Below are 25,399 nucleotides of genomic sequence, written 5' to 3' on the forward strand. Positions count from 1 at the left end.
GAATTTTACTTTGTATCCCAGATCTGACTTCAACCTGAAACCAGATAAGCCTCTCAAATGCTAGGATCATAGACCTGTATCTCCATGTCTGGGGCATCCCAATTCTTTTTTTTCTTTCTTTCTTTTTCTTTCTTTCTTTTTTTTTTGTAATTAAGCTATATATACTTTTTTCTCTGCTCTCCCACCTTTCTCTCCCCTTTCCTTTTACCCTCTCCCAGGGTCCCCATGCTTCCAATTTACTCAGGACATCTTGTCTGTTTCTACTTCCCATGTAGACTAGATCCATGCATGTCTCTCTTAGGGTCATCTATGTTCTCTGGGATTGTAGGCTGGTTTTTCTTTGCTTTATGTCTAAAAGCCACTTATGAGTGAGTACATATATTTGTCTGGGTTACCTCACTCAATATGATGTTTTCTAGATCCATCCATTTGCCCACAAATTTCAAGGTGCTATTATTCTATTTTTTTTTTTTTTTTTGCCATTGTGTAATATACTACATCTTCTTTAGCCATTCTTTGGTTGAGGGGCATTTAACTTGTTTCCAGGTTCTGGCCATGACAATGCTGTGAACATAGTTGAGCACATGTCCTTGTGTTATGATTGAGCATCCTTTGTATATATAGCCAAAAGTGGTATTGCTGGGTCTTGAGGAAGGTTGTTTTCTAATTTTCTGAGAAATCGCCATACTGATATTCAAAGGGGCTGTACCAGTTTGCACTCCCACCAGCAATAGAGGAGTGTTTCCTTTACCCTACCACGTCTCCAGCATAAGTTGTCATCAGTGTTTTTGATGTTGGCCATTCTTACAGGTGTAAGATGGAATCTGAGAGTTGTTTTGATTTGCATTTCTCTTATAGCTAAGGATGTTGAGCATTGCCTTAAGTGTCTTTCAGCCATTTTAGATTCCCTTGTACCCCATTTTTTATTGGATTATTTGTTCTTTTGATGACCATTTTCTTGAATTCCTTGTATATTTTGGAGATCAGCCCTCTGTCTGATGTGGGGTTAGTGAAGATCTTTTCCCATTCTGTAGGGTGCCATTTTGTCTTGTTGACCGTGTCCTGCACTTTACAGAAGCTTCTCAGTTTCAGGAGGTCCCATATATTCATTGTTTCTCTCAGTGTCTGTGCTACTGGAGTTATATTTAGGAAGTGATCTCTGGTGCCAAGTCTTTATTATTATGGAAATCCAGCTTGAGAAACTCTGGAGTAGCTTAGTTTAAAGAGACTTGACATTAGTTTGTTTGTTGTTTATAGAAAAGTTAGCCTCCATATTGTAGTCTTCCTGTCCCAGCCTCACAAGTGCTTAGATTATAGGAGTTTGCCCTGAAATTGGCTAAGAATGTCTTAGTGTAAAAATTTCATCTGCATGTTAGTGTTTGCCCCCCACATCAGTGTCTGATTAATGTTTTTAATATGTGTGAATTGGTGCTATCATTCCTTGACCATGGTGGTTTTCATCCCATGTTTCTGTACTTCTGATATCCCCACTGTCATTTTCAGAGCATGTGATGATGGAGGTTCAGATCTATACCCCAGTGAGTCCCCCTTTTTTCCCCTTAGTAGTCATGTCTCTTTTTAAGTGAAGTTAGCATCTGGGGAGTCTTTGCTCTCCTGGAGGTCAGGATTCCTTACTTGGGTGCCCAGCAGAGCAGGTTGAGTGTGGAGCATCAATGTGGGCTGTAGGTCTTGTCAGTCAAGACCATGTTCCTAGAGAGTTAAATTACTTTAGACTGTATTCATGTGTGCTTCCTAGTAACTCTGCTTCTTAAATTCAAAACTCAAGTCAGTAGTGTTGTTGAACACTCAGAAAAGGGCCCGATCTCTTATTTGCAGGAGGATTGGCTTGTGGAGGAGGGACAGAGGGTCCAATATGCTGGTAATTAGCATTTCCCGTGGTGAACTTCAGTCGGCAGCCCTTTTGAGTGATGCTATTAACACAGCACCACGAGAACAAGAAGCCTTGCCAAAATTAGTAGCATTGGACTTTAAGTGAGGCTAACTGAGGAGATGTTCAGTATCCCCATTGCCATTTGAAGTTTGCTTCTGTCGTTGTCAAACTTCTTCCTTTGCTTAGTATCTCAAACTTCTGAGCCCTCATGGGAGAGATGTGCAGGGTGTTACTTTGTGATACCAGTGGAAGCACATGCGCTGAATTCTTAGAGGATGTTTTCCATCCACCATCTTGCCAACCTCACTGCCCAACCCTACATAGGAGACATGAGGACTCATCTTACACAGATACGGAAACAAGGCTCTGAGATAAGTGACAAGGAGCCACAGCTTAGGTTTAAACAGGCCAGCATCTATTAAGAGTGTTCATTTTTCTTTCTTTCTTCCCTCTTGTTTTAAGGGAAAGAGTTTCGCTGTGTAGCCTTGGATATCCTAGAACTTACCCTGTTGACCAGGCTGGCTTCTTAACTAACTGAGAGATCTGCCTGCCTCTGCCTCCTGAGTGCTGTGTTTATAGAAGTGCACCACCACCGCCTAGCTAAGAACTTTTTAAATATTGCCTGTCTGTAGGGTGGTTGGAGTTGAGCAATGAAGACAAAAATATTGGGCATGCATAAACATACTTAAGTTTTCATTAAATATCGGCTTTCAAAGTTGGCAGTATGTATACACCATTAAGCAACAGCTCTGATGTTTAGTTTCTAAAATATTGAATTACAAGAGTGAGCGGAACTAATTGGAATCATTTCAGTTTTGTACCTTTTTTAAAAAAATAATTTTTAAAAACTCTACCGATAGCACAGGTTAAAATGACTGCATCCTTACTTTCTTTAACACTAAACCCCAAATAAACTGAGAATTGAAAGGTGTTAGTTGAACTTTATCACATGGTAGGATTTTTTTTTTCATAGAAGATGAATGTTACTAGAAAGAGCTTGTCTTAATTCCACGTGTCCATTTTATCAAACATGGAAGAGGACTATAGTGATAAAGGGAAAATAATGCAGTGAAGTTCTCTATTTGTCTGATGTGGGAATTAATAAGTATTAGGTATAACGTCCTTTAAGTACTTTAGAAGAGAGATTCTGTATAATTTTAGCATTATTCATGGTCCATTAGACTCCCCAGGGTGTCACTAGGGAAGAGAGACTTTCACCTTTTATCCCATGTTTTACAGCATGAAAACAAGGGGTTCTTGTTTGTGGCTGTGAACATCTCCAGTAATTGGAGGTCGCTCAGGTGGCTCCTGCCACAGAGCTTGGAGCCCTCCTCCTGGGCAGCTTATCTGGGAGGATGTACTCCTAAGTACTTCCCACTCTTGGGGGCACACCGTCTCCACCTCCAAGTCATCTGCCATTTTTATCAACTCCTGTCAATCTGATGAGTAGTAGTATGATCACATGACTCCAGAGTGTCACATATCCACTTCTGTATTCTTCCTTTATAATCTTCCCCCCTCATCTTTACCTGATTCTTCTGAGAGCATCCCTGTCTCATCTCAGGCTTCTATAAGAATGGGTATATTTCTGTCCACTTTTTATTAGAAGAAAGAACATTGCGACATATGCATTCCTTTCTCATCAGGGAGTAGAACATTCATTTTTCTGTTTTAGATTCTGTGTGCTTAACCCTTGGCAGTGTTAGCCTAGAGATCCATGATTCGGTACTTTTAGTCCTGTCTTTAGTTTAATTATCAGTTGAGAAGTTCTGATGTAAGTTAGGTGCACACCCAGCCCCTGTAGCTCACCTTACTGTTTCTGCTTTTTTGTTCATGTATTTGGCAGCACCGTGCTTTGCATACATCGTCATCTTCACGGTAGTGGGAAATCTTTTTTCTTCCCTCTCTCTCTCTCTCTCTCTCTCTCTCTCTCTCTCTCTCTCTCTCTCTCTCTCTCTCTCTCTCTTTCTCTTTCTCTAGAGATCCTGCCTAGCTATTGTATGAGCTATTTCACTTAATGGCTTTCCAGAACTTGTATTATATGGGTGGTTTTCCTCTTGCTGTTTGGCATCTTGAAGCACCATTAATGCTTTCCTCTGGCTTGGAATGTAACAGTTCTTGCACTCAGCATGTCCCCGAGTCCTCTTAAAGGAATGTACCTTCTCTTTATCTCTTTCCTTCGTTCTATTTTTCATATCCACCTTTGTATATTCATTCTTTTCTACATTCTTCTGATTGGTTTCTTTACCCCTTTCATCATTGCTGGACTGGAAATCACCAAAACACTTGGAGTGATTCAGAACTGATCTGGGCTTATAGCCAGCTTAACTGTGAAGACTTGAGCTGCCATCGAAGTTACTTTGTTTATTTGGGCTGTGACTTTCATGATGCCTGTCAGGGAAAAGCTTACATGAATGTTTTATATTTAAAAGGGAAACTGAATTTCAGATTGAGTCATCCCTGGCTCCATAAGCCCCTTTCTCAGTAACATATTTCTCCTCAAGTCGTTGATTCTGTGTCTCCTTTTTGTTCTTATTCTTCTACGCCTCCTCCACACCCATCCACTCACCTCCAGATAGTTTGAGCTGCATCCCTTTTCAGTTCTTGGTGTTTTTGTTTTATTTTTTGAAGTCTAATGCCTAACAGTTTTATATGTATCCTAAGTAGACGAATAAAATTGTAGTGTGTGTGTGTGTGTGTGTGTGTGTGTGTACATGTGTGAGAGAAAGGGGGAGGGGGAAAGGGAGAGGGAGACAGAGAGGGAGAGGGAGAGAGACAGGGGTGGGGTGGTGGGGAGTTGAGGAAGTCTGGTACATTTCCTCCCTGTCCCACAGAAAATGTGTTTTCCGAAAGCCCTTTTGACACTGAAGTGAATGCCCACTGGCCCTCCCTTTCTGAATTCTCCTGAGAGGAGAGAGAGAGAGAAGCCTTTGTGCTTGTTGTCATCTTTTGTTTCTGCTGATTATACACAAAGTAAGTTGTAAATCGCTCTCTCATGCACCATGATTCCTCTGAGGTCTGTACAAGAGCAGCCAGGTACCCTGCTTCAGCTTCCCCTGGAGATCTCATGGTCTTTTGCAATTTCTCTCCCTTGCTGTTTGTTACCAAACCAGCAGAATGAAGTCTATATGTTCAAAACAGAATCCCACAAAGAAACCTGTAGAATCAAGTTTTGAAATACTAGCTGATTGGTTTGTTATTTTTTTTCTTCATCAGAAAAAACATTTTATTAACTCTAAAAGCAAAACCTAATTAGAAGGACAATTAAAGACTACAATGTCCATGAGGTTGTAATTCTTGTGAATGGTTTGTGAAAACCCAGTGTGGTTTCATCTTCGAGTGTGGTGTTGACATAGACACTGGTTACTGTGACAGAAGAACATGCATAACATGCATAAAGAAGAATCTCGAAGTCACTTTAATATTTATATTGCAAATACTAGCTAGGCCTACTGTGTTTCAGCCTCTCAGTTCACAGTAGCGGGAGGATAGGGCAGACATCTGTGTCGTCCCTTAATGGCAGTCCCTTTCTGGTTACTTAGAGAGAGTGGGCTAACTTGAGATTTCTAAATCAAAAGATGCAGGAATCAATGCCCTATTACAGCTAATTAGTTCATCATCTTTTATGCCCCAGTTGCCACTTATTTTTCTTTAAGACTTTCTCCGTGTGATAACGGATGGCACTGGCTGTGGCAGTTGTGACGGGGCGCTGGGCATTGCTGGATTGTAACCTCCTGAACTGTGCAGTTGGATTTGAATCTCAGTTGCTTTGTCTCTAGAGCATGGAAGTCACGCGTCCTTCTGATTTCCTTTCTCCTGCTAGAAATCCTAGGACTCTTGAGTTCAGGAATGCCACCCGCCACGAGTTCTTCTCTGTGACTCGGACTGTTGAAGCATCCTGGTAGCTGCTGCAGCTTTCCTCCCCTGCTCAAAAGACTTGCTTCCCTCTCAGAACTGTATTTCTAAGTGTCTGAAGTTGTAATTGAATGTAATTATAGTTGTTTAACTTTCTCCTTTCCTCTTGAGAGTGTTTATAAATTGCATTCTGGGAGTGTGAGGCTGAAAAGAGTCTAGAAGCTCAGGATTTGTGACATGGTCAGATAATATTAAGATAAGTAGCAATTTACTTTGTGTATGTGAAATAAGGTACTGTTTACACACAATTTGCCGTATATACATTCTGGCTTATGGAAACCATTTCAGTCAGCTCCGTCGTCACATTCATTGGGTTTCGTAGGAATCTTTTGCGGGATGGGAGAGGATTCATTTTGATATTGAATATTCCAAGATTGATTTTTTTCCTTTTCCTTTTATTGTCCCCTTGAGAGAATTACTGATGCAGAACTCATTAGTGCCCCTCCATATGTCAACTGCAGGGTACAATCAGCATCATTTCTCTCTGCGACACAACACAAATTCCTAAAGCCTCTGCTTCTCTACCCAGTCTCCCCCTCCCGCAACTTATAGAGTATAAATTCTTTAAAAAAATTGCTTATATTGTTTTAGAATAAAACACAAATAGTGGACAATTTCCTGTATTGTCATTATAATGTGTAAAATCAGCAAACACCTTTAGAACTGATGGCACTGAATGGAGTTTTTCTTACCCAGGATCTTGTCCTCAGTATTTTTTTTTTCTTTTCATTTCTAAAGTTTGAATTTTTCAACTTAATAGCAGGTAACACAGAGGCAATTATCTACTGTAAGTCTTGATATTTTTTGCTTATAGATTGTAAATACTCATAAAATTGTTGAAGATAAAAGGTGGTTTAATTAGGCTGGGCGGTGGTGGCGCATGCCTTTAATTTCAGCACTCGGGAGGCAGAGGCAGGCAGATCTCTGTGAGTTCGAGGTCAGCCTGGTCTACAAGAGCTAGTTCCAGGACAGGCACCAAAGCTACAGAGAAACCCTGTCTCGAAAAACCAACCAACCAACCAACCAACCAACCAACCAACCAACCAAAACCCTTTTCATAAACCAGCAAGACTTATTATCTGTGACAACAGATGACATTTAGGCCTTTTACTATTTGGGCCTCGGCATGAAAGACAAATAAGAGATTTAAGCAGAAAGGGGAACCTTGGTTTTAAAAGTGTTTGAAAGGTTAACCGGTATGAGAGACAGCCCTTGGGGGCAGGTGGTATCTACTAAGAGCTGTTGAGAGCCTGAGCGTCAAGCTGATTGAAAGATGGGGGGAAGAGGGAATCACTCCAGTAGCTTACCTGACTGAGGACTGACCCCTTGACAAGGACATTGATAACACAAGTGAACTTAATTGGAATTTTGAAAGACTCAAATGCCAAAGGGAGACACAGGTGATGTGTCCCATGATTGATGCATTGTGGTAGATATTGGTAGATAATGTGGTTAGCACAGAGTAGGTGTTGACAAATACCAAGAGAACATTTTATATTTGCTATTCTGGGGGTAGAATCCGGAGCCTTGCTTAGTATCTTTAAGCTAGATCTTCAAGCCCTAGAGAAAAATGCTAAACATAGGAAATAAGTTTAGATAGATTCTAAATCCATTTCTCATCATCTTAAAATCAGAGATGAAGTAAGTTGGAGTAGGTAATGGATGAAACTAACTGACTGTAATAGAAGACGTAATTTTGAAAGAGGATCTTCATGAATTTCATGGTAGAACTTTAGACGCTGGGAATTAGCTACCAAATTAAAACATCTCATTGCTGTTGTTTTTTTGGAATAAGCTTTATGCTGTGTTTCTTATACTTAAACACAGTAAGTATTGAGGCTGGGGGTTTGTTGATAGCCAAACACTTGCCTATAGTGTGTCAAGTACTACTTTCAGTGTCCTTCCCAGTATGAACAAAACATCCCTTCTCCAACAAACAAGACGTAAAACAAGATAGTAGCTTGCAAATAAAATATAGATATTTATAAGTTAAAATCTGCCTGTGCTAACATATCTGATAAGAGGGAAATTAAACATGTCTTAAGAGTAGAAAGGAACTTTAGATGATAGAAAATACAATTTTCTCTGGAAATTGAAGGATAGGTAGAAAGAAGGTATCATCAATGTCCAGTAAAGTCTGTTTCAGTTTTTTTCTCCCCTCATTTTTTCTTTTCTCTCCCTTTGAACTTCCTTTCTTTCTGTCTATAGACATTTATGACTATTTTTTTTTTTGCTGTATGATGTAAATATAGGGCCGGGGCCATGGGGGCAAAATTTATGGAGATATTTCCTTCTTATAACTATATTTTCATAGTTTATAAACTAAGTTTAATGTATTTTCAATATATTTGTCATAGCAAATGTCAAATATGTGTCAGGTCATCATGGCCCTTTTCAGACCTGCGATTGGGATGTCCCTGCTTCTGTCTGGGTAGAGTTTGACTATGTTGCAGCCCCCATACCCAGCATCTAACCCAGCCATATTCCCTCAGGTTCCACTGGCATGTGCTGGCAGAGTGCTGGGTGCAGACTTTTGCCCAAACCTGGAGGAGCCAGACCAGAGGCTGGATGTCCAGGTTGGAGTCTTACTGTTTTATTAGCTGGGGGTGGTGTGACAGAAACCATGGTCCCTGGAGGCCATAACAGTGTTATCAGTGCTATCAGGAGATGATAACCCTTTAGACCAGAGTAAAGAAGGATTAATGTAAGAGCCTTGTAAGCAGAGTTGTATATAATTGGAAGAAGTTTATCATCCATCTGTCCATCTATCTATCTGTCCATCCATCCATCCATCTATCCATCCATCCATGAGATGTACTCTGGGGTAGAAAAAAAAATTCCCTGATCCTGAAGGCTGACTGTGTAGACTAACACAGGTTAGTACAAGACTTTTGGCAAGTGATTCCAAACCTGGGTACTTAGGGAGAGTAACCCTTAACAATAAGCATCTCTGTCTTAGTACACTGGGAGATGTGTGCAAAGTACAGTTCTCCTAAAAATGCTGGCTTGGATTTTTGTTCACTTTGTGTGGTCTTGAGGCATTGGACCTGGCTTGGCATATTGCAAAATAAAAAATATAAAGATGATGAAGAGCATCTCCGCCTCTGTGTGCTTTTGGATTTTTGAGGGCTATGTTTGCCATCACAATGTACAGGCTGAGGTTTCAACATGGATGGCATGAATAAACCCAGTTTTCTCAAAGTCTTGGCTTGGCATCATTTCCTAGGTTTTTCAACAATATTAAGGTTTTATTTTTTTTCTAATTTAGATGCAACACATAATAAAAGAGAACCATTTTTCCAATTGAGTTCCTTGTAGTGGAAATGAGGGTGGGATAGGGAGGCTTCAATTTTTATAGTACTAAGGGGGGGGGGAGTAACATCTCTTGCACACCTGCTCTTGGCCTCGAGAAGACCACCTGAGCTTTGTTTCGTCCCAAGCTGGTACTGTCTAGGTGGTGTATGGATGTGGTACAATAGGAAAGCAGGTGTGGCACATTCAAGCTATGATCATGTATTTCCTAGTTCTGGAAAACTAACAGCGTATGTGACATGCAGATGGGAGTGACAGAAGGCTTCTTGTGGGGATTAGCTTGATCCTTGACGTTTGGCATGACGTGAGAATATTCTTCCAGCAGTCACCATTAGTGGCTTGTGCGGGTAATGTGTTTTGAACCTTGAGTTATAGTGGGAAGAAAATGGGTTTGCAAAGCCAGTCTACAATAAAATGTAAAAAATGTTTATTTAGCATATTATCTTGGCACAGTGAAGGAGGAAAGAAGTGCATGTCTGTGTTTAGTGAAAGTCTGGTTGTAGGTAAACGGTATGGTCGACAAGTCAATGTGGTCTCCGCATAGAAACTAAGGAAAATGGTGACATTCCTAGTCCCCTCCTTAGCACTATTTTAGTAGACTGAAGGGGGAAATTACGTCTCTTGAAAGACTGTCAACTAGGTTGAATTGGTGAATTAGTCTGGACATACTTAAACCTTCTGCTTCTCTTGTCCTTTCCTCCCCCATGTATGGCTTCCATCCTTTTAGTAATATCCATTTTGGTCATTCTATGTCAGTCACAGTACACTGCCTCTGTTCTTTACCAACCAACTATTCCAGAAGTACCTTTAGGCTTCATTTCTTTTAGGCATTGTAAATGGCCAGAGGTTTGCTGCTTGGCCTCCTGATTCTCAGAGTGTCTTCTAGGGCACATTGTTTGGAAGCAATACTTTGTTTATATTGCTTCTTATTAAGAATTTTCATTTAGGGATATACTCTCATGTATGGTTTAGTTTTATACTTCAGTTGATTTACATTCTCATGACTCATGGAACCTCTTTCTGTCCTTAACTTCTTTTTTATTTTTAAATCCCTGCCTTTTATTCTTATATTTTCAGCTACCTTAGCAGCTTCATGGTTTAATAATCTTGGTATTTCCAATACTTATCCTCATATCTTTGGTCTTGCAAGTCTGTGCCTGATTGACTTTTTCAAAGGTACCTGTTGTGTTTTTGGGTTAATATGTTCGAGTAGCTAGAAGATCAGCCTTAGTTCACCACGTGTTGGCTTATTTTCCTCATTTCTTCTGAAGTTGTACACCTGTACAGTTGCCTTCTAGGAAGTGGTCTTCTAGGGCAGACCCTCCTTAATTGCTGACAAGTATTTTGTATATGTTTAATAAAAAGTTACCTTTCTTATCCTCACTGCATCTAGTCATGGTTTGAGTTGTTAGAGTTACCTTCACATTTTTTTTCTTGGTTGGGAGTTCACTATGTGAGGTTCAACTTGGTCTTTTTTTACCACTGAAGTGCTTAGAAAATTAGAGTACATAATGAGCCAATATTTCAATACCAGATTAGACACAATTTACTGTGATGTTTCATAAACCACAGACTCCTTTCTTCTGTGAATGCGTGAAGGATCTCTTTTTTTTTTTCCAGACATACCGGGGTGCAAGTGTAAATTTCCATAAAATTTAAATGAGGTGCTTCCTGTAATTAATGAACAATCGTGGCTGCTCTCTGGTCTGCATTGTAATTAACCGTGATCAGGCTTGTTTAGTGATGACGCTGCTCCTGTAATAATCTGACAAGCTGCTGTGAACTTGCCAGGTTATTAAACAACCTGCAGCACTCACTGCGGAGTCACAGGGCTAAGTGCCACAGCAGCAGCGCCTGCTAGTTAAACGCAGCAACCCCTCCAAGTCTATCTATCACTGTGAGCAGATTTATTTTCTGTGATTTTGGAGAATTTAATTAATGTGGTATGGGGGTATCTCGAAAACTTTGTTTATTGTGTGGTGAACCAGTGGGGACATAGCTGATCATCTTTACCAACACACAGTGAAGCTGCAAATTGTCTGTAGTGTGCCAGTGTGAACAAAATGGAGACAGGTTTCCCCTTCCACCTTACTAGATAGGTATAATTAATGTTCTAAAAGTTCTTCTCAGATTCACTCATAACACCCCCATATAAGATTATTCTCATTCTCTCTCTTTCCCTCTCTCTCTCCCCACTCTTTGTTAGAAACACAGAAGACAGTATAGTAAGCAGTCACATTGCAGGCACTCGGCTCTAAGTGGACTGGTAGCCTTATGTCCTTGGTCACTAGTGCCCCATCCCCCCACCTCCCTTCAGGTTAAGAGCTGTTCAAAACGTTACTGTCTAGTTACTGTGGTGTCTTTCATTCAGATTCTGTTTATTGACTAAACCACAAGGATTCCTGCCCAAAGTACCAGGCGGTCTATGCTTGACTGATTTTGATTTTCTAACATCAGCCCTGGGGTTTATTTGAAAAATGTACACACACTGCAGCTTTAACAAGTCAAGTGACTGCATGTTTTTGACCATGGAGTAGAGTCTATCTGAAGATCATTAAATTTGGGGGTGGGGGTGGCAGTGGTCGAGCATAAGTCTGGTTGTCCGTGTACTTTTTCTGTGTGTGTGTGTGTGTGAGAAAGAGAGAGAGAGAGAGAGAGAGAGAGAGAGAGAGAGAGAGAGAGAGAGAGAGAGANAGAGAGAGAGAGAGAGAGAGAGAGAGAGAGAGAGAGAGAGAGAGAGAGAGAGAGAGGAGAGAGACATGGTTTTTGTCTTTTCATCTTCTCCAAGAGCCAGAAAGTTTCCTGCCGTTCTCTTTCCAGCTATTGACAAATGATTGCCAGATGTGAGGTCTTTGCAGCGCTCTTTCTCTCGGCAAACCTGCAGCGAAGGGATATTTGATTCTCCCCTGCCCATTTCATCTCCTTTCCACATCTGCCAGGGACACACAAGCAATACATCCCTACATGCGAGTTTAAAGTTTACTCAGCTCCTTTTCCCCTTCAGATACAGTGTTCAGAGACAACAGAATGAGGTCCAGATGACGCTCTCCCAACTTCTCTGTATGAAATTAGTTGTTTATTTTACTTATCTACCTCTCAGTAATTGAACTTTCATTTCAGTTTCAGTCCAAGGAAAATTTGATGCAACTCTGGGAGTGCTAAGAGTTTACTGTTGTCCGCTGGCTGCAAAGAGTGTCACCAGCCCAGCTCCCCGTTGAGTCCCTCAGCTCCAAGAGAGACAATCTCTTCCATAGGACATCCCAGTGAAGCACTTAATATACAGACACCAAATGTTCAGCGCCGAGTGTCGAATAGAATGCAGTAGCCGTTGAAGATTTACAAAATCCATCTATGGGTGTGGAAAAGTCACCTTGTTTGCCTTGATTAGTTTTCCCTGTGTTTGTGTCCATTGTCCAAGTTGCTGTGTAGGAGGCTGTCGTTTTAATCACAAGGAGCTTGTAACAGAGAAAGTGCACTGAGTTGGGGAGGCATGTGGAATTAGCTTGTTTGGAGAGGCCACACACAGAATTACTAACATGCACAGAAGTCTTTTGCATCTGTTTAGAATCTGTATTGATACTGATTTTTTTTCTCATCTCAGTTTGAAAATATTTTCTAAAATGCCCTTATAGCTCATGTTCATGCTATAGGGTGGGCTGACACAGGTGGCCTTTCTGTTTTCCTATTACACTTTTTGGCAAACGAAAAGGCCCCTTATTCCCTGAATAAGATCAGGGTATTTTTTTAAACATTTAAAAAATAATCCATAAAATGTCTGCCACATGTTCTCTAGTTTATGGAAATGTTTTCCAAATCAGAGCCGTGTATTGAATTCTTATTGTAAAAGTGTATGTTTATTTCTGCCACCTTCCTAGCTACCTGTGATTTCTATTTTTATAAGAATTTTTGTTTTACATGAAATTCAAATGAAAAATTTAATGAATATTTCTGATTTGTAGACTAAGATTTTTTTATTGTGATTATTAAAAGTGGTAAGAATGAAAACGATTGTGTCTGCCTGTTACCATAGTCAGAGCAGGGGATGGGAAATTTGTTTTTCAATATGTCCTTTGGACAAAAGTGGTGAAGTGATAGTAACAGACAAACCTGAAAACAAAAACCCAGTAGCCCCTGGGAAAACAAGAACAATGACAAAACCCTACTAAGTCTAAGTAAATGGGGTGACGCTGCTGAGAAAGAGTTATCAAAATGTATATGAATCATGATAGAAACAGTAATTTCAAATTGCCCACTCATAAAAACAAGACACTTCTCAGAATAAAATTACCAAAAGCGAGAAAGGTCTCTGTGGCAAGTCCATACTATGATTGTTTGCATTCCCCTGGGAGCCCTGCCACCGCAGACTCTCCATGCCCTGGGCGGATGCCCGTGTGGCGTAGGTGGAGGCAGAGGTCTATTCTAAACAGCGAGATTAGGGACTCCAGCCGCAGCTAAGTTCTCCAAGTGGAGAGCCTTTGCAGAATTCGCCCTAACTAATGCATTTGCTGGTTTCTCATGACTTCCTGCTTTTTCCTCATCATAGTTACCCTGGGAGGCAGAGAGGTGCTAAGCAATGGAGGTGTCATCCGGCTGTGCACCTAGGGAATGTCCTTCAGAGGACGACTTGTCACCAGCCGTCAAAGAAGAGAGTGGCTTTGTGGTCTCTGAACATCTGGCAGTGCTGCACAGGAAGCTGAGGGGGTGTCATTAATTGTGATGAAATAATTTAAACCATCAGGAATAAATGAGGCTGTTAAGCTAAGTTCAGATTCCATTTGCCATGCACATGTGTCTAGCAGCCTGTGTGCAGTTAAAAAAAAATTGAATTATATTAGCTCATGAGTAGAAGTGAAACAGATACTGTAAATGAAACAAGTCGCTGTGCCGTGATGACACGGTATTGAGCCACTTCACAGAGTTACAGTTTGTAGGATCAATAGAGCAAAAGTGGTATATTACTTAATGAATTTTTATATGAAAGGGTTTTTTTTTTCTCCCTAAGTGTAGTAAAGTGCACTCCAAGGGGCAGCAGACTGGACAGTAACGAGAATACCACCAGGTTTTCCGCTTCTGAGAAGTATGGTGTGGAGCGTGGGTGTGCACAGCCAGTGAGGACAGTAGGCGTGTGAACAGAAAGCAAGGCAGCGGTGAAGGTGGAGTGGCAGGAGTTCCTGACCAGGACCTAGATGCACGGTTCTCCCTCCTGTAGAGATAGCTGCATAGCTCAGATTAGATCAGGGATCACATGGCACCGATTTCACATGTGATTCTCAGGCCCTGGAGAACCAGGCAACCCCGACTTCTTTAGAGGGGAAAGACTGTCTGCTTTTGGAAGGTCTGAGCAGCTCTGAGGTTTTGTGCACTGAACTGAGCAATGGTATGCAGGCTACAAAGTACATTTCTAGAATAAAGGTTATTGTTATACACATGAACAAAACTCAAAAATTGAACCTTTGTCTCAAACTAAGATAGAAATTGAAAAGTAAAATGAGACTTCCTAGGTACAGAAACCATTTTTGAAGGGGGAAAAAAAAAGAGAAAAAAAAAGGAGAAGCATTTGCTGTCAGAAAACAAGATGCAGGCGCTGGGCTTGAGCTCTGACAAGCTTTGGACACGAGCCATTCACTGCAAACATTTTATCTCACTCTGCGCCTACGTCTCTTGGTTGCCTGTTAGCCCTTCTTTCTGCCCAGTCGTCTCCTCTGTGCTTTCTCCATCTTCCCGTGCCTGTATTTTCACTTTCCACCCTTGCCCTTTTATGTTTGCTTCCTACATCTTGCTCTCATTTTCCACTTTGCGGAGACGCCATCTACGATTCCATTTCGTCCACACAGCTTCTGTGCTGCTACTGTAAAGACTTGTGTCCACAATTGCTTGATTTGAAAAAATATATAAAGATATACACTTGTATGACTGTTGGTGAGTTTTAAATTGTGAATGAATTTGATAAAGAAGCTTAAGAAAGGAATACAGGATGCTAATTGAGCTATCCCCTCCTCCTGCTTGTGAGTAAAACTTACCTACCGGTCAGTGTTAGTCAGAACTTAGTAGCTCAGGTGAATGTTTTTATTCTTTCATGCAGGAGGATATTCATGTAGAAACCCTTGACTTCAAACTCATTTAAAATCCACCAGAGTAACTGGTAGGATCTGGCCTCTGTGTGTTTTTATCTCTGGATTTAATTTTAGTTGATGCAATGGAATAGGAACATTTTAATTCTTTGGTGTTGGCCTAGCATTTCTGGAAGGATTGATGGGGAGATATTGTCAGTATGGTTTTTAATATGGTGCACAGTAAAAGTCAATCTATTATTATGCTATAAATATGTTCACCTGGTCACCAAACAGCTAAGAATTAGGGAAAAGATTCCTGAAAAACATATGCAACTTGACTATTTAAATATTATGTATCTTAAAATAATTTTTAACTTATCTTTCTACCATAGGAATTCAAAATAGACAAAAAATTTTGAATAAGATAATGGTTTTCATTTACTATGTTTTGCTTATTATTTTCTGTGTATCTGATTTTCAGAAACAAGAAAATGATAGTGTATTCAGCAATTGAAATTTGTTAGTAAAGACAGAAAATTTTTGAATGACTTTAAGGTTTTCCCTCCCCCACACTTTTAAATTTTGGCAAGATATAAATTAGGTGATTTTACATATTTTCAGTTTTTTTTCTTTTTCATTTTTCTCTTGTTGTTGTTGCATTCACTTCCTGCTTAGATAACCTTAAAGTCATGGATTTGTATAGGATGAGTTTTAATATTTCAGATATAATATGAATGAAATAAAGTTTGTGTTCATCTCTCTTTATGTAAGTGTTTCAATGGGAGGCTGTCTGGATTTCAGGTGAGGGATTTAACATAAGCTGTTTATGTTGGTTACTGCTACTATTAATATTAGAAAAGCTGAGAGAGATACTATGTTTAATTTGTGTAATTTCTTAAGCCATTTCATAGCAGTTTTACATGAAAAGGAGGTAAGAAAGAAAAGTTGGAAGGTTTTAGTGCTTGCCTTGATTAGAGAATTATGTATTTTGAATGAGCATGTACATGGGTTTTAACAAATATATCACAGTGTACGCCCATGCTTTGTATAGCTATAAGATTTACTACTGATCTTCCATTTGAATATTTGGTTGGAGTTAGTCACAATGAATACTTTAAGAACATACAAGCCTTCCTATTTCTTGTAAAAGGAAAGGAAACCTCAAGTTGTATGTTGGATTTTTTTAAGACTCAATAACTTTCCTTATGATTTAAAATTTTACAAGTGAAAATTATATGAATTATAAAACTCAGTATCTTCCTCTTGAAGACTTAGAAACTGGCTGAGAAACTTTAAAGGACTGCCCCCAAATCATCTGCATTCTTCACTGTTGGTGTGTCAGAGCCTAGATGATATCATCTGCTTGTTTTTATACCTGTAGAGATTAAAATATTAAATGATGCTGCCCTATATTTCAAAAATATGTTACTTAACTAATTTGCCCCATGGCCTGTAAGATCCAGAAGAACATAAAGAACACAGATACCAGGTACACCTGAACGTGGCAGCGGCAGGTTTCGTGTTTAGGGCTGCAGTAGCAGCATCAGCGGGTTTTCCGTGAGGACCTGTGAGATGTGTCAAGGTACTGCTAAGGCATATAATGTTTGGGTCTGGCTTTTTACTTTTCTTCTGCCTTTCTAGTGTCACTTAATGTTGTTCAAAAGCTACCTCTTAAACATTATCAAATAGAAATAGTCCAAGTGATCCGTGTTTCGAAAGAACAGTGTTATTTGCAGATATGCGAAGAAAGAAATTGGCTGGGAACGTAAAAGTCTTTTTTTATTGTTGAGTGGAGTGCCAGTAGAGTTTCTTGGAGCACAGAAACAGACTAAATTCTCTTGAAATCATTGTTATTATTTAAAAAAACATCTTTAAGTGTCTTTTTGGGTATGGTTCTGTGTTTCCATCCTATAAAATGTGAGCTATACAGATAGGGTCTCTGCCCTCTAGGAGTTTATAATCAAAAACATGTAATGTAGCTGACATCTGTTATTGTATTGAGGTTTTACAAATAAACATTGATCACATATATAAATAAAAGTTTTATAACAAAGAGGAGAAAAGCCTTTTCTTGCCTGACTAAATAAGTAAACAGACATTCTCATCCCCACACTGAAGCTATCCATAGACGTTGTAAAATGACTGAATTAAAATAATCCCGAAACCAGGGTCCTCTATTACACTGTGGTTTGTAAAGTTTTGAAGTGTGAAAAGTCCTTTCTATGATATCACTGATGGTCTACTTTGAGTGGGTCTGATTCTGAGATGGTGTTTTGTTAATCTGTTTCAGCTAATTAAGATGAATCCAGTTTTCCCCTACCTGTGGATTTTCCTTAGTGGGATTCTAAGTGCTGACTGGTGATCTTTGCTTTATAAATGAGTATCTAGGAGTACAGTCTAAAACTTTTATCCAGCCCCTTAATATTAGCAAACATCATGTTTTTAAATGTGTATCCTTTCCTTTTGCTCTGTCAGTAGAAGCTATATCAAAACAAGGACAGGGCTTTAAAATTGATGCAGATTATGAAACGAGCTTCAAAGAGATGGGGAGAGGTAGGATTTTCAGAACTTTGTGCTTGAAAGTTTTGGTGAAGTTACACAAACTGAAATTAAACACGTATGTTGATGGGGGTAATAGATCCTGAACTTGGTAAAACATTTCCTTTCTTCATGCTTAGCTCTAATGCAGGGCCTTAAGAGTTTCTTCATTTTTGAGTGACTAACAACATGAAGAAGACTAAACATGAACCCAGCTCAAAGGTCAAGACATTAACTAAATGTCTATCTCTACCTCACTGTAGGTGTCTGTCTGTGTAAATTAAAGCACGTGGGTGCATAAATTAATTAAAAAACAGCCAGCGATATAAATCAAATCTATTTGGTACACTGGTGAAATGAGCATTGTTTGTGAGATTATCTTGTTATTTAATCTCTTCTGTATAAACCTGGCTGGTTGGCATTATGAAGTAAGAATACAATTAATGGGATGATGGTATACTTTTCCTCGAGCAGGTCTGATCCTGCAGGTCTTTCTTGACGGATTTGTATATATAGAACTGGAAATTTTAATTAACCGGATTCCCTCCCCCTCCTTTGTGTATGTCTGGTTTTCTTTCTTTTATTTTAAAATCTCAAAATGTCCCCAGAGGTTATCATTCTTCTGAATACATAATCTACTGACCCCGGAAGAACAAATTGCCTTCAGATATTATTTTCTCAAAATTGTGCAAAGTTCATTATAAGAGCTACCTGCTGTCTTCAGCTACACTGTGTTATGCTCTTGGGTCCCAAATGAAAAGAAAGTTTTACTTATAAATGAACCCAATTAGGAATTTCTTGAACAAACAAAAGGCTGTTTTTCTTTGATGTGCAAAGGAGTTTTGTTTATAACTATTAGTCACAAAAGTCTATTCTTTACATAAGCGAAAACCATTCCTTATCTTTTTTTATGAAAACGAATAAAGCAAAGGGGCAGAATATAAACACTTTTAAAAATGCAAGAAGGAATCTTGGCAATGTGCAATGGTTTGTGTTGATATTTAGTATTTGATTCACACTTTTGCTTAGTGTCTTGTTTCTGGGTCCTATCCCTACCTGCTGCCTGACTCTGCTAGCTGATTTCTTTATGTTATGAGGTGAACACTTTGCTTCGGGGAAAGTAAAGACCTGTATGTTCCTGACCTCGCTCTCGGTCTCCCTAACTGTCGTTTTACGCTTAATCTTTTCTGACAATGTTGTCTAATCGTTTTACAAATAAGTTGCAAAGAAAAAGAAAGTCTTAAGTAATTTCTTCTTCTAGAATCTTTTATGAATAGAGCTTGGCGATTGAATTCATGCTCCTACTTAAACTCAAGAGCAGATTAATCTGAAACAGTCTTTTTAGGATTGTGCATAGGGCAGTTGATTTGATGCACTCTCAATTATGATTTTGTTCTCTTTAATCTTGGAGTATAGACTTCTTTATGGACCGATATTGGTAATAAACATTTTAAAATCAAATGTTTGGAAGTGTTATTTGGATAGTTTGACCTCGTTTTTATGTGTGTCTCAGGTTTCACTATTTGAATAGCGATTATCATGCCATAGCAATACCCCCATGTCTTAGCAGTGTGTATCTATGGTTTTGGGAATCAGTAATCAAAAAGAAAAAACTTAAGACCATTCACCCAGGAATGATTTGCTAAGAGTTTAATTAATAATAATAATAAAGTAGCAAAGAAGATTTCACAGTATATGTTCATTATTTTCACTATTAATTTCTTGGTTATAGAGCTTAGGTTGTAAGTCATTGTTAAACTATGCAAATATATTCCCTGGGGTTTGTGTATGTTTTCTAGAGGCCTTTCTAGATACTGTGTATCAAAGAAGTATTGGAATCAGGGTGTCTTCTGAATGGAGCCCAGGCATGTGGTGTAACAGAGCATCCTCTGTTGAAGAGGTGACTTAATTGTGGGCCAACTGCTGTCTTAACCTACTGACTAGAGCCAACTTCTAGCATCTGATAGGAGGGAGGGTTCCAATCACCGTGAGAAAACAGCGTAGAGCTGTATGTCATGTTCCTACCAGAGAGTGATACAGGTGACTGAGCCCATGAGAAATCCTGAGATCTGTAAATCAGCCAAAGTGCTGTCTGTTGGCAAAGGCAAAAACAGGTATGTGGTTAAGGCTACATTAGCAAGCACCTTGAGTTTCCCTGATGTGTGTCTTCCCCGTAAGTTTCCTATATCTGGATTGAAAAGCTAGCCTTCCTGTGTCTTTGTCATTTCTCACCCTCATTTGCTGCTCTTTACTGTAGGTTTGTCATTGTCTCATCTTTCCCTTCATTTGTATGCAGTTGGATACTATTTTATCCACTCATATTGAAAGTTTGCTTAATCTGTGTTCCCCTGAGGCAGATCATGACATTAACTTCTGTGAAGGGTCTTTGTTTAGAGAAAGAAGCCGGAGAAGAAATGACATATTGGAAAAACGATGTGAAGATGAGTGTTGAGATGATCACTACTACTTCTGATTGGTGCTTATTCTCAAAAAGGCTTTCCGAGGTACATAATAAATATGTCTCTCAGAACACAAAGTGGAAAAATGTTTACCCAGTGCTTCTCATTGTCTGTTAATTACCATGCCCTCTGAGCACCCCATACTTGTGATGTCTGGAATCATAAGTACATGGCCAAGTTGAAGGTAAGGTGGCTAGTTAGCTATAACTGACAACCTTGGTTAATGTGTCTGTAACAGGGAGTGAAATGGAGAAAATTGAAAGCTAAGGGAAGCTTCTGTGTTGCTTTCACTTTGTTCTAGAAAGTGAGAAGAACTCTGAAATATTTACTGTTCTACGTCCATAGGTTCTGTAGTATTCTTCATGGCTAAATTCAGCTGTGCTTTTAGGCACCACTTTGCTATCTGAAAGGACTGTTTGTATTTCTCACAGCAATGTCTGGCAGCTCTTGTAGTCATGATTTGGACACAAATTCATTACCTTATCCATACAGAAGTATAAAATCTCCATAGATATTATCCCAATTACATTCCGAAGTCTTTGATTTTGGAATAGCAGGATGTTATTACTTATTCAGCTACTCTTAGTATTTTTTTCTTTTATTTTTCCTTAAAAGAAGAATTATTTAGCAAGTTCATGCCATACGAACCTTTCTGTAGTTTTCCAGATGGTCACTGGAATCTCGGTAGGTATAATTAAAGCTTTGATTGCATCACGACACATGATAAGTTGAGAAAGAGTTGGAGTAGAAAAGAGTGTAAGGAGAAACTAAAAGTCCCCAGTGGAACTGAGACAGTGTGTGCAATTTCTTACTTGTTGGACAAAAGCATCTGCTGTAGAAACCAACTTCTTACAGAAGCAGCTGAGCTACACAGTTACTACATGTGTTTTTATTATACTCAAATATCTTACCGTAGACTCATGGTACCCAGATTATAAGGGTAGCCATTACTATGGCTCAAGCAGAGGCAGCGAAACGCCTTCCAAGTCCCCACTATCCACTTGGAAATGCAGCTGAAGTCTCTTAACAGCTTTTACTTTTTACAAGTACAGGAACTGACTTAGCTTTCTTCCTGTGCGCTACATGATTGGTTTCTGGCTGTCCTTGTTTATAAAGAATTGTATGTTACTATAGCAGAGAGACTTTAAGGGAACAGAGGCAAGCATGTTCTCCTTCATTTAGGAAGGGAGAAGACACACATTGCAGATCAAACATGTAGATAACATCTTACATATTAAAATTTGTCCAATTTCTTTATTTTTAAAGACAAAGGAACTGAATAGAGAAATATCAGAAAGGCAGATTTTATTTTGCTTTTATAGCTGCTTTAATTTCCTCACTCAATCTGGGAATTGTTACTTAGTGAGGTTTTTTTTTTCTGATTTTTTTCCTTCTCTGATTCAGAAGACACATCACTGCCTCATTAAAGAAGAAATTCAATTTACTCTGCTAGAACTTTCTCTGCATCTGAGAGAGGTGACAACTTGAGATTTAAGGGGTTTTAGGGTAAAAGTACAGCTTCAGCTGTGTGTTAGAATATACTCTGTAAAGGACAAGGACATTTAGATTATAAGGAAAATGATTCTGTTTGTGGGATCTTCAGGAACAATTTTTCTACCTGTGGTTGGTCACTTTCAATGTATGGCAGTTGCTTTCCATTATAATCTCAAGAGCCAATCAATACATACAATATTATGCAACTTACAGTTATATTATGACCAAAATATGTCAAGTGTGGTTTCTGAGTGGCTGATTTACAGTAAGTGTTCTTCAGTCCCCAAAGTGGGTATTATGACTAATTTAACTCCCATAGACAGGCATTTCTTTCCATGTGAAAATTGTATGAGTGTTGGGGGGAGGGTTTGTAGAGAAAAGAGGAGCAGTAACTCTGTCAATGTACTCACATACAGATTGATCAATTGTCATCTCCTTTGCATCTCCATGGATTGTTATGAATTATTTGCTCACCCTGGGAGAGACGTGCTCTGAATTATAATAACTTAAAATCTGTGAATCTATTAAAACCATATTTGTAGCTCTAAAAAAATTGATATTCACTGGGCAGTTTGCCCAACAAGAGAAAGTCAAAGAGATTACATACTTATCCTAAGTAACAGCAACCACCCTGCCAATTCTTCGTTTGAAAGAATACAGCAAACCCAAATTATACATCTATGGGTAAGAAGAGGCAAGAAAAGAACTCAATATATCAAAATCAGAAAGTGAATTCCACAATAATGGCTACAATAATGTTTCAAGATGTGATTTCAGGTCCAAGTCACTGAAATAATTGTAGCTTAGATGGGTTTAAAATTACTTAAAACACACACTATGGTTCTTAAATATGTTTGCTTCTCTCATTTACATATGTGCCAGAAGACCCTGAGATCACTTGGGGTCAGGGCAGCAACCTCATTGTTTGGTGGAGAAAGTAAGGATCGTGTAACAGGACAGACTGTGGTCCCAGGCTGGCCTTGATGTCTCTTCATCCCAGGTCACAGGGTATCTAGAAGTCAAAGGGTACTGAAGGAACAGGCTGAGCTTTGACTGCCAGGGGCTGCCAGTAGAAGGCTGTGTTAAACTAAGCTGACATTTCCAAGGCATTTCTTCCATACGAAATGAGGTTAAGCAGCTCTGATGAACTGTCCTGTGATCTACGAAAGGTCATATGCAGTCCTGTTCATCTGTGTTGTCTCAGCACTGACCGTTGTGCCTGGCACTTGTCTGTGCATGTTGAATGCATGTGACAAATGTTGATCTTTGCTTGGGATCACCGTGCAAATAGGCAAACCAAAGAACAATTTGCACAAAGGATAGATATGTTTTAGTACAGTGTTTGAATACATGTGGGATTTCTGTGGCAGTAGAGAACAAGCAAGCTCCCCTGGAAGCTCCTCCCCTTGAGAGCAAATGCATATTAGTGTTTATCTGTATATTCTGCTGTTATGTGTGGCACCCTGCTCATAGTGTACTAGGGAAGAGTACCATACTGCTTGCTTTCTTTGTAAGCTTGAAGTGAACTTTCCATAGTTGTTTCTTCTTTTCGTACTGAGAGTTTGATAGATGTTTGGGTTTACCAATTTTCTTGTTCTATTAATGTTGTAAAAGACTGTCTCATTGAATATAGTCATATCAATAAGAAGTTGAAAGTGCTATCTGGCCATATGAATTTCATTTTCTTATGATTGGAAATTAACTTCCATGGGCTGTTGAGGATTACTTCTTCAAATTATAGCATTTAGTAAGCGGTAGAGAGTTCCACTTTTAATTTTCCGTTAACCATAGCTTTTGTTGTCTTGTCCAGGAATAGTGCTTCAGATGTTGGCTTTCTATATCTTACTTTTTTACAGTATAGGCCCAACAAGGGGTTTGTGTTTTTTTTTTTCTTGTGTACAGTAGACCTGTTAGGTCTGCAAAGTGACAAAACCCAAAAAACAAAACACACCCAGAATAAGGTAGATGGTGTATCTTATTATCTTTCCTGGGTGAACCACCAAAACAGATACTAGCAACAGTATTATTTCATGTACACTGAGTCTTTGAATTGTGCGTGTGTGCAAGGTATCCCTCTGAAATTAGTGTTTAGATCTTTATTTGCTTGTTTTCGAGACAAGACCTCATATGTAGGCCAGGTTTGCTTCTAACTGTAATGCTCCTGCCTCTGCCTCCTGAATGCTGAGACTATGGATGTATGGCCAGCTAGTATTTTTTTGATTGGAACCCTTTAGTGTTCCTTCTTGCCTTTTTTTTTTTTTTGAGTAAAATACCACATTAGCACTAGTTCACAAACATTTGAACTGGGATATATGACTTGTAACTGTAAAGCAGAAAAAAAATCAAAAGACAAAAATACCAGTCAAGCAAGCATTCATGTTAATAATACTAATTTTTATTGAAGTGAAACAGATATAACTTACTCAAAGCAAGACAAATTTTTTTAAAAGGTTCTAGTACCTCAAAACTGTCTCTGATCCTGTATAGATGATTGTTAATCGTATTTTATACCTATAGAAAAACAGATAAACTTGCTGTTTTTAGATACAATGTTTGAAATGAAGCAAATGTCCTGGACTAGCTGGATGAGTGCTCAGTGCTGAGTGGTCGAGCACAGAGTCAGCCCAGTCTCAGCAGTGGAAGCTGATCTGTGGGTTTTATTGAAAGATGTTTTTAGTTAGTTGTCAAAGTAACTTCCAACTGAACTGTTACTTGTTTTGTAGCATTGAGGTAATGGAACACATTGGTTAGTAGTAACCTTTTTCTGTTTATTTTTTAAATTGTTTTAATTAATCATACTCAGTGTCTTTAATGTCCCATGCCTCTTGCAGAAAGGGTCATGATAGAGGAAGCAAAATAAAAGATCTATATAGCATTATAGGAGAAAACGTTTGCAGCAAAGATGACAGAGATCAAGGGAATGTCAAAATTAATAGAGTGAAGAAAGAACAATTGAAGATGAGACCAAAACCAGATAGAGGTGCCCCTGGGAAAAATATGGTTCTGCAGGAAAATACAATAGAAGGTAGAACTTCATAGGAAAGACTTATTTTGTGAGGAAGTATATTAAAATTCTCATGACCTTATTGTAATTGTTCTGGAACTGTTCTTATTGTAATTGTTTCTAGAAACTAAGTACAGTGATTTGTAATTTTTCAGTTTCTGAAGATTTCCTATGATGAGTTCAGCAGATAGGAGTTTATATTTTAGATGGTTTTTGTCTTATTATTTTAATAAAACTAATGCCTAATTATGAGTAAAGAAAATTTGAAAATTTTTATTTACAACAAAGAAGTAAGACTATGTGATTTAGAAAGTAAAATGTGTTCTGATGATGAGAATAAAGACTTTGTAACCAAAGAAGTTACACATCTATCTTGTGGTCATTCCAATCATTTCTTTTTCTTTTTTTATTTTATTTATTTATTTATTTATTTTGGTTTTTCGAGACAGGGTTTCTCTGTGGCTTTGGAGCCTGTCCTGGAACTAGCTCTGTAGACCAGGCTGGTCTTGAACTCACAGAGATCCGCCTGCCTCTGCCTCCCGAGTGGTGGGATTAAAGGCGTGTGCCACCACCGCCCGGCCATTCCAGTCATTTCTAAAGCACTTTCCTAATTGAAGAAATCCTTAGGTTTAGAACAGAGTCTGTGTAGTATCAAGGCAGCACCTTGTGGCAATCCATGGGACATACCAGTGCACAGAAAATGTCGCCAAGTCATAATTGCTGGTGAAACATA

At 38.9% G+C, this 25,399-nt stretch overlaps 1 protein-coding gene across 9 annotated transcripts in view; it reads left to right on the forward strand.

Moving 5' to 3' along the window:
* Bnc2 (basonuclin zinc finger protein 2) overlaps positions 1-25,399 on the forward strand; it is a 403,030-nt gene that overhangs the window by 155,668 nt on the left and 221,963 nt on the right. For 7 of the 9 annotated variants that reach the window (XM_050157442.1, XM_050157444.1, XM_050157439.1 and 4 more), the window contains one exon: positions 8,299-8,382. The exons of the other annotated variants lie outside the window; for them this stretch is intronic. In XM_050157442.1, coding sequence (XP_050013399.1) covers positions 8,299-8,382 — 84 coding nt within the window. The remainder of the gene's footprint in view (positions 1-8,298; positions 8,383-25,399) is intronic. 9 annotated transcript variants of the gene reach the window in all.

This window comes from Alexandromys fortis, unplaced genomic scaffold (assembly GCF_014885135.2).
Source record: "Alexandromys fortis isolate MF-2015 unplaced genomic scaffold, M_Fortis_MF-2015_v1.1 scaffold_64, whole genome shotgun sequence".
In the NCBI taxonomy this organism is placed as follows: domain Eukaryota; kingdom Metazoa; phylum Chordata; class Mammalia; order Rodentia; family Cricetidae; genus Alexandromys; species Alexandromys fortis.